Source organism: Lacerta agilis, chromosome 13 (assembly GCF_009819535.1).
Source record: "Lacerta agilis isolate rLacAgi1 chromosome 13, rLacAgi1.pri, whole genome shotgun sequence".
Classification (NCBI taxonomy): Eukaryota; Metazoa; Chordata; class Lepidosauria; order Squamata; family Lacertidae; genus Lacerta; species Lacerta agilis.
The window spans coordinates 1498771-1516749 of record NC_046324.1 but is presented as its reverse complement, the minus strand read 5'-3'; the positions used below and the strand labels follow the sequence as shown (position 1 = coordinate 1516749).

General features: G+C 43.5%; 1 protein-coding gene across 6 annotated transcripts in view; it reads left to right on the top strand.

Annotated features, from left to right (window-relative positions):
- LRRC49 (leucine rich repeat containing 49) overlaps positions 1-17152 on the top strand; it is a 58663-nt gene extending 41511 nt beyond the window's left edge. For all 6 annotated transcript variants that reach the window (XM_033166775.1, XM_033166774.1, XM_033166772.1 and 3 more), the window contains 5 exons: positions 2610-2847; positions 5420-5605; positions 9204-9313; positions 12104-12257; positions 16487-17152. In XM_033166775.1, the coding sequence (XP_033022666.1) occupies positions 2610-2847; positions 5420-5605; positions 9204-9313; positions 12104-12257; positions 16487-16693 (895 nt within the window). In that variant the 3' untranslated portion in view covers positions 16694-17152. The remainder of the gene's footprint in view (positions 1-2609; positions 2848-5419; positions 5606-9203; positions 9314-12103; positions 12258-16486) is intronic.
- Positions 17153-17979: the final 827 nt, after the last annotated feature.

Genomic DNA, 17979 nt, shown 5'->3' with positions numbered 1-17979 from the left:
GTTTATGTAGGTTCTCTGTTGTTTGCTTGTGCTCCTTTGGCAGTGAGAGATGTCGGGGTTGGCGTGGGATGTGATTGTTCGTTCGTGGTTGGCTGTGGTGATCTTTGGTTTCCTGTGTGAGTGGGGTTGGTGGATGTTTTGGGTCAGGTTAGCCATATTGATTTGTATGCTGTCGGTAAATTTTTGTCATTGTCTTGTTGGGCTGTGTGTGTGATGAAGGGGAACCATACCGGGGTGAAGGTGTCTTCTACTGTTTGTCCCCATGTCAGTTTCAGCTTACTGGTTAGTTTTTCTAGTAGGGCTGTTTCCCATACTACTTGGTACCATTGGTCCATGTTTACTCCTGACAGGTCTTTCCAGTGTCTGGATATTATGTTTCTGGATGCTGAGAGTAGATGGATTATGAGTTCTTTGTGTTGTAAGTGGGCATTATTGTCTTGGAAGATGTTTAGTAAGACCAGTTCTGGGGTGATTTCTAAGACTTGCTTGGTTATTTTACATATTTCTCGTGTGGTTGTTGTCCAGAATGTTAGGATTTTGGGGCACTCCCACCACATGTGGAAGTATGTGGCCATTTTGTTTTCTTACTTGTTTTAACCTAAAAGTTTGTTTAAGCTTCTCCTTTTTCCTGATTGTTTAAATTATATCATCACCTGTTGCACTGCCTGCCTCTCCTCCTCCCATTGGTGATTTATCTCCCCGTCCTGGTGAGCCCAAAGGGCCTGGTCCTGGATATGGGTTGTCAAATTCAAAATCTTTGCCATATTTGCGCCAGAATTCCTGTGCTTGATCTTCATTTGCCAATCTATGCTTTCTACCTTTAAATTTGAAGGAAACTCCTTCTGGAAATTCCCATCTGAATTTTATGTTGGCTTTTTTCAAACCATTTGTTATAAAATGGAATCTCTGGCGTCGTTATCTTATAATTGGGGTGGGGGGTGGGGATTTCCTTATACATGGTCACCTGAGTTCCGGCAATCTGGAGATTGCTTTCACAGCTTTTTTGAAGGATAGCACCTTTGATTTTCTTAGAAGTAAATGTTACCAAGCAGTCTCCAGATTCCTTTCTATCTCTTGACCTCTTGGATCGAATTCGGTAACAACTTTCTATTGATTCCACCAACGATTCTTGGCTCTCCCCCTCCAATCAGCAAGTGTCTTGGCTATATATGTTGTCAAATTCTGTTCCCCCTCCTTCTCTGGCAAATCTCTTATTCTAAGGACGTTGGATTTTTGTCTCGTGTCAAGCAGAGAAAGTTGTAATTCTAATTGATCCTGCCTACCCGATAAGCCTCTCATGTCTGCCTTGATAACGTCCTATTCTTCCTGTATAACCTGTATGCAGGGTGGGGCGGGGTGGGGTGGGGCTGGAGGGGGGGCTGAACGTCAATCCTGAACCTGAGCATTGCTAAATTTTGTATGAGAGGAGGTTTCTGGAGAACAGGAAAGAGGAATAGTGTCATTTTTCTTTTCTTCCCTCCTGAAATCTACCTGTGATCAAGAGGGGAGTTTTCTAATCTCATGCCCTACATTACCCTGACCTCCCCCACCATAAGATGAGCCAGTTCAATTCCCTCCTTATGCTCTTCCCTGATGACCTGTGGCTCTTGAAGACCCCATTCAGTCCTCGCTGGGCTTGAGTTCCACTACCACTCTTTTAAATTTCCGAACACATTTCTCTTGGTGGCCCTAGTTCACTTCCAAACTAACAGGCACAGGGCCACCAAATCTGTAGCAGTGATGAGGCTGAGGCAGGGTTCATTGCCTAGTGAGTTTACGTCAGAAGAGGAGAGATTTGAAAAGAAGACTTCTTTGTTAGCATGGCCCCCTCTCTCAGCAGTTACGCTACTTGCGTAGGGCTTGTGGGCACCCCTTTCCAAAGAATAGATTGCAAGCTGATACCGCCCTACCGCCAAGGAAGCACATTTCTATATTCAGTTCTTTTGCTTTGCGTTGTTAAGAGATTAAGGGGGCGGCAGGGGGTGCTGGATGTATAAATGACTATCAGACTTGAAAAGCTGGTATCACAGCATCAAGTTCATCCATTTTGTTGAATAAATTAAACCAAATAGTTTTAATTGGATTTTGAATTAAAATGCAATTAATGGTTATTGTTTTGAATTTTATTGTATTATCTTCCAAAGTGGGTTGTGCAAACTGTTATTCTGAATAGTGCATTTTATAGGGTAGGGTAGGGGGTACTGGGGATGAGTTTATGGAACCCAGGAGGCAGTGGCCTGGAAAAGTTTGGGAACAACTAATGTAGACAATACTGAATTAGATGGTAGATCTGACTCCGCTTCCTGCCAATTTATCTATCTCTCACTTCTAAAATAATCTGTCTTGGCATTCCTTGATGGGTTGTCTGCATGTGATTGTTTTATTGAATGTTTTGGATGTTTTTATTTTAAACATTGTGTAATAGGGTTTTATACTTTGTGAGCCACTTAGGAGCCCATTTTGGCATTAAGTGGTGTTTAAATTAATTAATTACTTGTAATTTTAAATATCTATTCTAAATGCCATGGGGTAGAAGTGTTACTGAGCTACATGCTAGTTGCCAATCAGTAGGGCTTACCTTTAAAAGACTGTTCTATTTCTCCTTGCAGGTCTCTTGATTCACTTTTGAACAAAGGCACGCAAGGGCTGTCTGTCCTGGATTCACACTTGGTAGAGATAGAAGGTGACACTGTGTACCTATATGGCTCTGGAGCTCTGGAATCCCTTGATCGAAATTGGAGTGTTCAGACGGCTGGGAGCATCACCACAATCTCCTTTAATTTCATAGACTTTGATGAAATTGTTCCAGTGTTGCCAAAACTGAGGATCAGATTTCCCAATTCTCTAGTAAGAAGTTTTGTTCTTGATCTTTTAGCAATCTGGGACAAGAGGCAGGATTTCCAAATGTCTAATTTGGTTCAAGAAAGAACATACAAGGTGCCCTTCTGGATCAGGCCAAGACTCCATTTACAGGTGAAACTCGAAAAATTAGAATATCGTGGAAAAGTCCATTTATGTAAGCAATTGTTTTCATTAGCTACTGGAGTTTAATATATGAGATAGACTCATGACATACAAAGCAAGATATGTCAAGCCTTTGTTATAATTGTGATGATTATGGCGTACAGCTGATGAAAACCCCAAAGTTGAAATTGTTAATTTGGGGTTCTCATCAGCTGTACACCATAATCATCACAATTATAACAAATAAAGGCTTGACGTATCTCGCTTTGCATGTCATGAATCTCTCATATATTAGTTTCACCTTTTAAGTTGAATTACTGAAAGAAATGAACTTTTTCACGATACAGTGGTGCCTCGCAAGACGAAAATAATTCGTTCTGTGAGTGCTGTCGTATAGCCAATTTTTCGTCTTGCGAAGCACCAACGGGAGAATAGCGGTTTGACGGGAATTTTTTTTTTTCCGTCTTGCGAGGCAAGCCCATAGGAAAATTCGTCTTGCGAGACAGCCTTTCGCTAGCGAATGCCTTTTGTCTAGGGAGTTTTTCGTCTAGCGGGGCACAACTGTATTCTAATTTTTCGAGTTTCACCTGTAGTTCAGTCTTCTGTTTCCCACAGTGGACATCAAGATGCCTCTGGAAAAGCCCACAAGCAGAACATGAGGGCAATAACACTCTCCCTTCAATACTCCCCACTATCTGATAATTAGTAGCACACTGCCTCTAATTGTGGAATGTGGAACCAGGGTGACTGAGGAGACCCATGGCCATGAGGCTCACTTGGTGACTTTGGCCAGCCACATTCTCTCAGCCTGACAGACTTGTTGTGAGGGTAAAGTTAGGGAGGGAGCACCCTGTACACTACTCAGAGCTCCTTGGAGGTTGGGTAAAGAGAAGTTCTGTTTAGCCATCATGGCTAACAGTGATGAATAGATCTCCTTCTCCATGAAGTAGTATAATTCCCCTTTAAAACTTTCTGATTTATGACTGGTGCTTGTCTGTCTCTTATTTGTATGGCGTACCACATGCAGCAGATAATTTACCATACAACCCTTGACTTACTCCCATGGATGGCAGACATTCATGTTGTAGCAGAAAATGTGTGAATGTTCTCAGGTGGCCTCCTGAGACATTATGTGGCAAGTAGTTGTGTTCAAGATTGGGCAAACTTGTAAAAGCAGAATTTGGCACAGGCTGCTGACTGCTATGATGGAATGACAGACGTTTGCTCTTCTCAGCCATAGAAAATAATTGGCACCCAGACTACACACACACACACCCTCAAGCACATAGTCGTGTGTTTAAGTAGAAGTTTGCATGCTAACTTGGGCAAACAAGCACGGAAATATCCAGAAACAAGCCATTGTAGCCTTAGCCATCTAGTCTGTACCACCACTGCTCCTTTTGCATGCCTAGAAGAGAGAGACAAGGTGAGTAGAGGAAGCTCTACCTCCTTGCTCGTATTTGTACATGTGTGCTTGGAAAGAGCAGGTGAACAGCAAGGAAGAGGAGGAGGTCCAGGGGATAATAATAATAATAAATTTGTTCCCCAGCCACTCTGGGCAGCTCCCAACAGAATAATAATAAATAATAATAATAATAATAATAATAATAATAATAATAATAATAATACGACAAAACATCAAACATTAAAAATTTCCCTAAACGGCTGCCTTAAGATGTCTTCTAAAAGTCAGATAGTTGTTTCTTTGCTTGACATCTGATGGGAGGGTGTTCTACAGGGCGGGCACCACTGCTGAGAAGGCCCTCTGCCTGGTTTCCTGTAGCTTCACTTCTCACAGTGAGGGAACCGCCAGAAGGCCCTTGGAGCTGGACCTCAGTGTCCGGGCTGAACGATGGGGGTGGAGATGCTCCTTCAGGTATACTGGGCTGAGGCCGTTTAGTGGGCTCCCTGCTTGGATGTAGGTGTCAGCATGTGCTGAGTGATTCCAGGGTCTATTAAAGGTCCTGTCCAGCTCATGAATACTCATTGCAAGAGACCCAGCACCTTGGTTTATTGCCAGGTCCAGCTCAAGATGATTTGCTGCCTGAGGCAAAGGATAAGATGGCATATCCACTCCTTATGCAGAAGCTGCCTTGGCTAGCAGTTAAATCTTCACCACTGGCAGTGGGAGAGCATCCCCCATTGCACTTGATGGCAGCAGGATGTGTGGTACTCGGCTATGTCTGCTCCACATCCCTCAGCATCTGCTGCCTCAGCTGGCAACCTTACCCTGCCTAATGTTCGGCTGGTCTTGGCTATTGCCCTATTTGGTACGTTGTGCTGGGTCTCAGTGCAAAGGCCTAGCTGTCAAAGCGAGCAGAGACCTTTGACTAGCCCAGCCAATGGGGTGCTGTCTGATATTTCTCAAAATGGCCACCCAGCCCCTTGCAGTTGTCGTAACTTCCACTAAATGTCTAATGCTGCCTGCCTTCTTCTTTTGCTTGTTTCTTTACAGCACTTGAAATTTAAGGAGAACAACCTTGCTGTATTGAAACAGTTCAATGCCTTAGCCCAACTTCGCCGCCTTGAGCAGCTAACAGTTGATGCTCAAGGAAATCCAGTTGTCACCTTCACCCTGTGGAAGTATTACGTGATGTTTAGACTGGGCCATTTCAACCTGCAAAAAATAAATGGAATGGAGGTAAGAATAGGCAGCATTTTTAATGGGGGGTATTCAGACACCTTAGAGCTGGTTCAGTTGGTCTTATCACTGACACACTTCTGCAAGAGAAATTGCTTGTGTGAGAGGTCTACTCACAGTGTAAAACAATCGTAAGTATGCTTGCAGGAGTCCCACAGCAGGGCTGTCTCATCTCCAAGGAGCCCCAGTTACAGAGGACTTGCAAGAGTTCTTCCTGCCTCTTTTGCGTAGCTTACATGAATTGGTTGTTTATCTGAGCCATTTTTCTGGTGTTCCACAAGGCGACAGATCTGTCTGTTGAGCCAGCTGTCATTCCAACAGCAAAAAAAGGAAAAAGGAAGTCATTGTAGAAGCTAAGAAAGAAATTCGGAGGTCAGGAAGCAAACAATAAATAAATTAGGATCTGTGCTGCAATTAGTTTTTTTGTTTTTGTTTTGCAAAACTATTCTATCGTTTGTTAAGTTCAGTATGTTTAATTGGTTATATTGGTTATACAGGAAACACTTAAATTAACAGAGAATTGGAAACCATTGTTTATAATTTGTTACAAACTGGGCTTATATTAGATAACTAATGAAATATATACCTAGGAGTACAAATGGCAAGATTTACTTTCCAATTCTTTTCTGGCATGCATTAACCGTGGAGCAGAGGAGGGGGAGGGAAATCAGTAAACTCAACTGAAACCTCCCAGAGGGAGGAAAAAGAAAGACATGGAATAGTTACCCTATAGTAACTCAGGACCTTATGAAGCAGAACACGCCATAAAATTTCTAATGCCTCAGTTTGGACATTTTTCTTAGCTAAGCATAAATTATATTTATGAGAACATTGTAGAGTCATCTTGTACTATCAAGCAAAATGAATGCCTCCCTTTTCAGTCTATCTTAGTTGTTGACTCCATCTCCCCTTCACACTGTCCAGCCTGGTCAGCAGCAGGGCCAGAGGATGGGCTGCTTTGTAGCCCAGCACCATATGGATAGCCAGCCACAGGTTGCCCACCCCTGTTCTATGGAAACAAGCCAGTGTTAAGCCTTGGCTTATGGAGCTGGCTTGTTTCAGCAATTCAGATTTAAAATTAACCATGCAATGGATAAGTGGCAGTTGGGTTAAATTGTAGTGAAACTAAAATGGAAGTGGAAGTTCCACTCTCTTCCTTGCAGCCATATTGGAGGAGGGAAAGGAAAATATGTGAGCTGGAGGATCCCTGCAGCTAAGTCTGCAGTATGAAGGGGGAGAATAATGGCCCTGCAGAGAGAGAGTGTAGGTAATGTGCTTTTGAAAGATATTATAAAGGCTATGGCACCATATGAAGGAGCATCTCCACCCCCATCGTTCAACCCACACACTGAGGTCCAGCGCCGAGCGCCTTCTGGCAGTTCCCTCACTGTGAGAAGCCAAGCTACAGGGAACTAGGTAGGGGGCCATCTCGGTAGTGGCACACACCCTGTGGAACACCCTCCCATCAGATGTCAAGGAGAGAAACAACTACGGTATCTGATGTTAAGAGGACATCTCAAGGCAGCCCTGTTTAGGGAAGTTTTTAATGACTGATGTTTTAATGCATTTTTATAATTTATTTATTTATTTATTTTGGGGAAGGATGCTCCATAGGTGGATCTATGAGTAATGCAGTGAGCTCATAAAATCAGGCCCAAGTCCCAGCCACTCTGTTTGGAGGTGATAAAAATGCTACTCTACCTTATGGTTGTTGTAAGAATGATTGTGTGAAATGCTTTGAAACACTATGTATTATTATTTGCAATAATTGCCAGTTTGGTTGCAGTCTTACTGTGCAGTGTCAGGCAAAATGTTAGTCAGCTTTAGTTCCTTGTCTGTAAAATGGAAGTAATTATGCCCTATATGCCATGGCAGTTGTGAAAGTGAAAGGAGGAAGCTTGCAGAGCACTTGTGCATGCTACAGCACACACTCCTTAAATGCCAAGTAAGAATGGGCACAAGCCATGCAAAAGAAAGCAGTTTACAAATCATAGAATTGTGGAGTTGGGAGGGGCCCAAAGGGTCAACTAGCCCCACCCCCTGCAATGCATCTATTTCAGTGGGAGACATTTTACTGAGTTATTAAACCAGGGAGCCCACAAATACAGTATTCAGCGGCAACCTTTCATTTTAATTCTGGTGTAAAATTCTGCAGTAAAGTTCTCTAACCAGCATAATCTACTTTCGGAGAAAAGGCCACCAGCAATACAAGGAGGACTCTGTCAAAATGGCACCAGGATGTTAGGCTCTTGTTATGGGCTGGAGGGAAGGTGGGGGAACAGGCACACACAGAGGTGACCAGCTGCTCCCCTCCTGCAAAACTCCATACTCAGCTGTGGGTATGGAAGGGACATGCTTGCTTGCCTTTGCAGGTGTGGATACTGAGGTGCTGACCTTCATTGGCTACCAGAAACCATGACTGCCAAACCCAGTCATTTTTGGAAATTTGTGCAAAACCTTTCTGGTGAAACGGAGAGCGCTTTGAAGTGGATCACTTGGTGTCTTTTTATTAATTGCTTTGTTTGAAAATTTAACAAGAAAAGAAAAAAAATGAATTAAAATGAAAAGAAGAGGAAGGAAAAAACACAATAAAAAATAATAATAATCTATATATATAAAAATGTTCCCATTGCGGGCGCGGGTGTTACCAACTTGCTCCGTAACCACTGGACCAAACAGCAACAAATTAGGACACAGCATTCCATGACCATCAGGGAATAACATAGGATAATTAAATTTCAAAAAAAACACACCTGACATACCTAAAATAAAGAATAAATGCAAAAAATGGCGTGCCTATTAGATGTCACCAGCAACAGCACTGATGTCACGACCAGCAACCAGTAGAAAGCCACCACCCAACTCCCAAGGCGACAACTTACACCCGCCGCCTCAAATGGCTGTCCGCCATTTGCGGCCTAACTTTCAGCCGCCACCTCAAGGGGCCTGACAACGCATAACACGACCAAACCTCAAGAGACAAGAGAGAGAGGACAGGTTGCTATGGTAACACGGGGCCACCAACCCCCGAAGAAGCCGCCTGCGTGTGTGCGCGCGCCTTCGCAGGCCATGGCAATCGACAGCCGCTTTCCAGAACGTGAGCTCCATTTGCAATTATACAGCAGTAAGCAACAGAGTTTCGGGGTGACCAGGGAAAGTGCGGGGGAGGGGAAGGTAGCAGGCAGAAACGGGGGGAAAGACGGAGAGGAGGCAGGCGGAAATTCAACGGGAGAAGCTGTGGACATGGACAGTTTACATTTATATATATATAGATCTTCCTTTTCCATTTCACAAAAAAAAGCCACCGCAACGCGTGGCTGGGCCAGCTAGTAATAATAATAAACAGAGATTTCTAATAATAAGAGTAGACCTCCTTCAGTTCACATTGTGGATAGAGTGACTATCAGTACCTGAATCTTAAATTAAACATGTAAGTTAACACAAGCCCTCCAGCTGTCCAAATAGGTATGCTCACCAAATGGATGCCTGTGTGAAATATGTTTGAATGCAACCAGAGCGGTGAGGTCCTTGGCCCATTGTGTATTACCATGGCCCAGATTGTGCCCACTTTGACCCCTCCATCTTTCCCCTTCTGCAGGTTACCCAGAATGACATGGTCATGGCCGAAAATCTCTTTGGTGTCTTAGCATATGTAGCATCTTCAGATGTACCCTACTGCCGCCTGCTTTCATTCCTCGGAGATTGCAGGTAAATATAAATACACACATGAGAGTCATTTTGCTTTGTATGCCAAGGCTCTGATTAGTTGCATACACATAGAGCTTCCCTGGGATTGTGCTTCCCCATTCAATTTAACACAGGGGCAGCTTCTTTGAATGCACAAAAAGAAGCCTCCTGCAGATGTCCCTGGAGGCAGAGGCGGAGCAAGGTGGGTGCGACGCACTCTGGGTGCCATCCTGACAGGGGTGACATTCTGCCCCCCACGCACCTACGACTCCCAAGCCTAAAGCAAAGACTCCCAAGCCACCGGCAAAGCTGTGAAGGAGCTGCTGCCTCCCCCCGCCCATGACTCCCAAGCCTACAGCGAGCTGGGGAAAGAGGGGAGCTGCAGAGCGGCATGCAAGGCAAGCCTACCCGCTAGCCATCGGCTGCGCACGGCTTTGCAGCTTCAGCTCTCTCAGAGCTGCAGCCATGGGCAGAGGGTCCCGCTGCTGCCCACTGGCGCATGCACGGCACATAGCGACACTGTACATGCACCATACGTATGGCGCACATGCATGCACTGCCGGGCGGTTTGCCCCGCCCCCGACACCCCGCACCGGGTGCCGGTTAGCCTTCCTTCACCCCTGCCTGGAGGAGAGCTACAAGAGCATCTCTGGAGACATTTGGAATAGACAGTACAGTAGTGGGACAGGCGGACTGATTTTGTTTAGTTTGCTTCCACCCCCCCCCTCGAGTCCACATGAGAACGCCATTCCACCCTAGAGGTCACCCTTCAAGTCCCCTGCTGCACGACAAATAGGGCCCTGGCAGAGAACCTTCTTCTTTGATGATACCCACAAAACGGAAGGTCCTCCTTAGAGAGGTACAGTTCCCCTTAACTGCCATGAAGACCATCCTGCTTTGTTGCAATTGTTCAGAATTGTGCCATCTGTAAGGTTTTGCTTCCTCCTTCTTAAACTCTACTGTTCTAGTATGTTGACTTTCAAGTAGAGATTCATCACAAATGGCTGTTTCTGTTCTGCTGCAGATGGTTTCTGCCAAATACTATGTTATTTTTCTCACTGTATGCTAGTTAATGTATGTAACATACATTCATTACAATGTAAAGGAAACGTCAAAACAATGTGAGCATAATTAATTATGTATTGTTTGTGAACTTAAAGCCCCCACCAACATAAATGAATAACTCTCGTATCTGCTTGAATGATTTCCATTTCTGATCACAAATACACAAACCAGCAATTTCCACTTCCTTTTTCATTTTGCATGGAAATCTAGTGTGCATGTGTCTGCCATCATTGTGTTGCTTCAGTGGAGACTTCTTCATTCTTTTTTCCTGGAGACTTCAGTTTCAGATTTTGCCTACAACCACAAGGTGGCAATATTTTCCCAAAATGATGGCAGATTTAGGTGCACACAGATATCCCTTTCACAGGTAAGAAAAACTGTTCTTTCCCCAACCTTCCTGCTTTTAGGTGTGCTTTAGTTTTTGTATTGTGATGTTTCTCTCTAATTGTTGAAAGCCACTTTGATGACTCTTGTAGAAAGGCAGAATTAAAAACAGCCACCCTCCCTTTATTTATTTAGAAGATTTAGTAAACCACTTAACACAAAAGTTCCAAAGCTGTGTTCATAGAGCATTATTATCCTAATGTTAACATAAAGCAGCTTCATAACTTCAATTAGGCTCACATGTCTTGGTGGAACCACTGAGTTGGTCCAGGGGTTTACAGTGTGTTGTCATCAATAATGGGTGGAACCCAAAGTTCCTGAGAGACTGCCTCCTCCCCTGCTATTCTTCCAGCTCCTTAAGATCGCTAGGAAAGGTCTTTCTTTGGGTCCCACTTCGGGTGGAGACATGGTTGATGATGACTAGAGAGACGGCTGTTACAGTGGATGCATCAGTATTGTGGAATACCTTGCCCTGTTAAATGGATGGCTTCCTTTCTGGACATTTCTTGCTGGCTGATATCTGATGTTTCTTTAAATGGATTTGTTATGTTTTTCATATTTGTATTGTTTTTATTCTTTGTATTTTAATATATATTGTCAGGTCCGCAAGGGGGTTGCTCACGAGTAACGACAAAGTCCGTCTTGTCTTTTAACAGTTTTATTGTGTCAAAACTATTTACAGTGCGGACTCTTGACCCCTCTGTGCAGCTTAGGTGACGGAAGTGGTGTTTCCCCCTCAGAGTGGGTCTGCCGGACGGTGCTGGGTCTCTGAGCAACATCCTGGAGCCCGCGCTCCACCTGGCTGCCTGAGGATAACTCCTCCTCCCCAGGGGAGGTGCTGGAAGAACCGCTGGGAGACGTATCACTAGATAGGAGTGGCTGGGGCTGCCTGTACCCACCATGACCTTGCCTGGCCGCGGAGGGCAGATCCCTGACATATATGTTATTATATTTTTATTTTAAAATGTTGTAGGTTGTCCTGCGTGATGGCATGGGAACCAGAAGAGCAAGATAGAAACATTCATATAAGATTAAATATAGAAAATGTTTAGTTTCACTACTGCTTTTTTCATTTTCATTTTGGTCCATTGCCAATGTGTTTAGATTTCCCAAACCCCACCCCTATTTCTCTCTCTCTTTCTGAGACTCATTTACAATATTTGTCAAACATATATATCAAGAGGCTGAAATTCTGAGATAACAGAGGAATACCTTGCATGAATTGGACAGCAAGATATTCAGCAAACCAGGAACCTATGAATTCGAATGGACAAGCACAAATGAAAGGTTACTCAGGCAATGGCCAACCTACAATAATTTAGCTCTGTAAATCTCTCTCCCTCCTGCCTTGCCTGTCCTTAGGAAGAAACAATTGTGTTATCTTTTGGAAGCAAAGGGGAAGAAATTGGGGACTGCCAGTGAGGATGGCAATGATCGCCGAAAGCTGGGAGGAGAGAATGCCAGTCGGCTGGCGCTGAATTACACCACAAGAGATTCCCAGACAGAAAAGCTAGAGGTAAGAAGTCCCAGGTGGAGCAGAGACTATAAAAATTCCCAACTGTTTGTTTTTGTTACAGTAGCTCATTTACTTTTTAATGGGTTTATTGTATATTTTCTTCTGCTCCGAACAGCACAGTTGACTTCTATCCAGTGAAACAGTTTATTTCGAGATTTAACTGGAACATAACAGATTCCTCCTGCTCTGCAACCTAGCAGTAGCACTATTAAAAATATTCATAAAGCTGGCATATGCACATTTGTCGTAAATGGAGATATTCAGCACAGGCTGGACATACCCAAAGACATTCTCTTTCTCCTTCTTTGTTCTGCTGTAAAATGAATATAAATAGGTTAGGGTTCACGGGCAGAAAGCTGCCGATATATATTTGGTGCAGATGTGCAGTTGGGAATGAGCAAATACAGATGTATTTATTTTTATTGACCACCTTTCAGCAGTGAGAGTTCCCAGGTTTAAAATTCACCGTTTAATCGGTTGGTGGTGTTGGATGGGGGGGGGCAGCCAAAGTGTATGAAAGAGGTATGGTATCTTCTACTACCATGTCCACCAAGTGCCTTGGTAGCCTTCTAGATTTCAGGCAGGATTAGTGCCCCTCCAGACACTCCCAACTGCTTTCCAACTGCAGCACTTAGGGGTCCTTGGTGGGGAACAGTTAATTTGTTTGTCATTGAGAAATGTGTGTTGTTTAGGGGAGACCTGAGTGGCTAACAGTATGGTCTTAAAATCCCATTGGGTTCAACAGCACATATATCCAGGCAATTGTGTTTAGAATTGCCTGGATATAGGCAAAAAAGTAGCAGAAGATAGAAGACAGATTAAAACATTATGTAAAAACTCATCTAAAAAAACAACCCACCACCAAAAGAGTTCTTGGTAGTCTGCATTCCTTTTTCTTCACCGCTTGTAGGATCTGAGTAGTCTGCAAAGGCAGCCCACTTCATAACATACTGCAGTAGTCTAGCCTGCATGTGGCCAGGACATGAGACCACCTTTTGTATATTGATAGGTGGGCCTGAGGCTGAGGCCAGTTAGTGCTTCTTATGGCCAAGGTCAATTATGAACAGAGGACCTTCCCCACTCCCAGAGCCATGTGTACAGAATTCTTATAAAGATCAAGAATATGAGGCTGTGTAACACAGGGATTTGGAGCAGTAAATACCGGTAGTATGCAAGACAAACTAATAACAAGGCTTCACTTCATGATTCCGTCACGTCTCAAGAAAAGACTAGGTAGCAAAATAAGGTCCCTTGAGGAATCTCACAACTGGTTAAATTGCAGGGTTTTTGCAGGGTGTGTGTGTGTTATTAGGAAAGGCAGTGTTCCACATGTGCCTGTAGATCAGGGGTATCCAACATGGAGCCCTCTAGGTGTTGTTGGACTCCAACTCCCATCATCCTTGACCATTGGCTGCGTTGCTGGGGCTGATGGGAGTTGGAGTCCAGCATCCGAAGGGCACCACATAGGCCACCCCTGCTGTGGATTTTACCAAACATCCTATGAACAAGTAAGAAGAAGAGTAACTGCCAGCTCAGCTTGTCATCACCTGCAAACTATCATCATAAATGTGAAGGGTAGTTCACCCTTGAGGGCAGCAAGTTAATGTTACATTTTCAGATTGAGGCAGCTGGAAGGGATTTGCCCTCTCTTCTACTACCCATTAAAAACAGTTCTGTGTGGTTTGCAGGAGCAAGTCATGACCTCACATTTTCAGCTGGGCTATAAATCAGTTGGATTAAACACTGTGACAGCTTCCAAAGAGCCAATTGTCATAGGGCTTTGTGGAAAGCCTTCATAGAAGGGGATTAGAATAATTGAACAAGAAAGCCTCAGTGTCACGACAATAGTTTCTCCCCTCCCCACTCATCAGTGGAGGGCAAATTGCTTGGTTTTCTACATCTCATTGATCAAAAAAATGTGTCCAACACAGAAGGAATACTGGTGGGTGGGTGTAGAGAGATAATTCAGGGATACAAATTCAATACATAATAATGGGAAATGGTCTCTCTGGCACAATATTAAAGTACACTGCCTAACAAACTTTTTCATAACAATTGACTTCCAACAGTATTGACAGTAGAAGTTGCTGCATCCAAATGATTAATGACTGCCAGCTTCAAGAAATACACACCAGTGTTGTTAATAGTTACATCCAAATAGCGGATTCCTGCCAACTGTGGCATTAAAAGAAACACACATCGTTGCTTTTTAAAGACTGCAATCCTTGCTATATAATTATATAACCTTTAGAAGACATCTGATGGCAGCCCTGTATTGGGAAGTTTTTAATGTTTGATGTTTTATTATGTTTATATATGTGTTGGAAGCAACCCAGTCAGATGGGTGGGGTACAAATATTTACATTATTATTACCCCACTTACCTGTGAGAAAGCCTCACTGAATTCAATACGACTTACTTCAGAATATACGTGTTTTGGATTTTGCTGATATTGTTTTAAGCAAAATGAAATACAAGAGGCGCTCCATATTTCCTTTTGCTCACATTGATTTTTGCCAGATACTAACATTACGACTGTTGGGGAAGTTTGCTTTTGACTATTTGTGTCTTAAAACCATGGAGAGAGAAGGAAATTGGGACCGAGGGAAATGTTGGTATAAGGTAGGGGTCAGCACACTTTTTCAGCAGGGGGCTGGTCCACTGTCCCTCAGACCTTGTGGGGGGCTGGACTATATTTTTTTTTGGGGGGGGGAGAACAAATTCCTATGCTCCACAAATAACCCAGGGATGCATTTTAAATAAAACAACACATTCTACTCATGTACAAACACGCTGATTCCCAGACGGTCCTCAGGCCAGATTGAGAAGGAGATTGGGCCAGATCTGGCCCCGGGGCCTTAGTTTTCCTACCCATGGTATAAAGTCTGGAAGGGCATACGCAAGCTTGATATATACATGTCTCACAGTCCCCCTGGCTAGGCCTGTAAGATGCATGTGTTTGTCTGCAGCTCTTCAGGAGAAATGAAGATCTATTTGTGGTGCACTTAGGGGACTCCTCCAGAGAGATCTAACAGGCTCCCTCTTTGACACAGCTTTTGAAAATGCATTTTGATGTTTGATTCTTTTTCTCCTGTTGCAATTATTTTTCACTGTTTCCAGTGCCACCCCCCATCAGATGAGCAGGGAATAATAATAATAATAATAATAATAATAATAATAATAATAATAATAATAATACATTTGTGGAAAAGTAAAAAGAGAAAACAGTAAATTGATGATAGATTTATTGGTTTGTATTTTTGTACAAAGAAAAGTTGTTTATTGTACACTGCTGTGGTATTTTGTAGTGTTTAGTGCTTTATAAATATTCCAAACAATAAACAAACAGTTGCCAAGCAAGGGAGAGCACATGGCACTAATGGTCACACCTTGCTTTGATATTGACATTTGAACTGAGCTAACATTTTGTATATTCATTTGAAGTGGAAAATACTTTGACAGCAGGTTACTGTCTGAAGTGACTAGAATATTTTTGTTTTTTAGCCTACCTTGGTGTCAGGGAACCCCCCTCCCCGCAATCGCAGGGATCGCGGGAGCGTTTGCAGTATAGGGAACCTCCTGTGCATTTCACCAGCTCGTCCTCCCCCTCCTCCGCCGGAAGCTACCATTCCTCCAGTGGGGAGGGGGAGTCGGAGGCAGGAAGGCTGTGCAGGGGCTTCTGACAGGATCGCAGAGCCTCAGCGCCAAGGGGAAAGTGGGGAACGGGGTCAGGTTCCCACGCTCCGAGGGCGCAGGCCGGAAGGACGCGGAAGGGGGAGGCAGGGGTTCAGAATCCCGCGCCTCTTTTGCTGGACAAAGAACAGGAAGGGGTCATTCCTGGACTCTGCGGATGGATGAGATGGACGTTTTGCTCCACTGTATGTAGCTGTGCACAATAAAGAACTTAGTTTTTAGAAGTTCTGCGTTTGGCGCTTTACTCATGAGCAACCACTGAACGTCCTTACACTTGGCTTGCTTTATAAGTTGAAAAATAGCTTCCTTACCCTTCTGCCAAAGGGAGCTTGGCAATGAACAAACACTTGCGTTCTCTTACCCCAGCAGAACTTGCTCTCAAAACAGATCCTTCGGTGTCCCTTGTTGTTCACTGAGGACCAACATTTCAGCCCCTGTTACACACTTATGTCTCTGGCATTTTTTAAATTAAACTTAGCTGCTCTGGAGAAATTTGTTTCCTGACTTTCACCCTTGAAAATGGCTCTTTTGCATAGGAAGCGAAGGACAGGAAGGACTTCTGCCATTCCTACATCCAAGACTTGGTGAAGGAAGCGGCTGACATCAATATGAAGAATGAGTCCTTGCAGAAGCTCTGGCCTCAGATGTTCATTGAACTCGTCCGAGATGCAGTGATTGAGATTCGCAATAAGGATTCCTATATGAAGCTCTGCTTGCAGCGGATCACCAGCCAGAAATCGTAGGGACATGGCTTCCTCTGCCTTTCAGGGCCACCCTACATTTTCCACAAAGGCTTAAAATAGTGTTAAAATTACCGTCATTCTAGGAGTGTGTGTGTGTTCCATTGAAGAAGCCTCATTTTCACCGTAAAATGTCCCCTCTTTTGCATTTTCAGATGGAGTTCTTTTTCCTTGTTCAAATATACACCTGTGTGTCTATACACCAGCTTAAAGCAGCAATATGCAGGTAACTTGGTATCTGTGCTGTGGTTTACTGGCTGTTTTTTGTTGCTGATGCTGCTGTTTTTGCTAGAGCACTCAAATTAAGAGGTAAAAAGTCCCACTCTCTCTTATCCTCATCCTTTCAGCTGTTTTCCTGATTTGGCACTATTGTTGTTTGAGTTGGGGCAGAACTTCTCAGATGGAAATACTGGATTGGGGGGATTGAAAAATCAATAAATTATTCTTTTTGTAAACCCCAAATTTTATCTTTAGAGAATTGCTTTCATTTGGTTACAATGGCACCCTGCAATGCTAAGCTTAAGGATTCAGTAGCAAAAGGTACTAATACATCCTGCAGTTACTAAGAAACAAATTAGGATTTTTTTAAAAAATTAGATTTTATTTTTGCATTTTCTGTTTTGCATAAACAAATGAATTAAATACAGTGGTACCTCAGGTTACAGACACTTCAGGTTACATACGCTTCAGGTTACAGACTCCGCTAACCCAGAAATAACACTTCAGGATAAGAACAGAAATCGTGCTCTGGCGGCGCAGTGGCAGTGGGAGGACCCATTAGCTAAAGTGGTGCTTCAGGTTAAGAACAGTTTCAGGTTAAGAACGGACCTCCGGAACAAATTAAGTTCTTAACCCGAGGTACCACTGTACATAAACATACAATCCCTTTTGACTCCCCCGCCCCACCAATTGTGGATTTTAATGTAATGATTTTGCCCTCTGCATCTCTTTCATAACTCAGTTTTTTTATAAAACCTTTGTCAATCCATAGTTCAAAGTTTTACTACAAGTTTTCTGTCAATCTTACAAATGTATGTAATTGCTTACAATAGCTTTTCAAATAAATTATAAATTTTCCCCATTCTTTATTAAAGACCTCATCTTCCTGGTTTCTAATTCTTCCTGTAAGTTTTGCAATCTCAGCGTAGTTCATCAATTTTAACTGCCACTCTTCCTTGGTCAGAGTTGTACCCTCTTTCCATTTCTGGGCTAACAGAGTTCGCGCAGCCGTGGTCACGAACATAAATAGTTTTGTCTGGTCCTTCGGGATCTCTGGTCCTATAATTCCT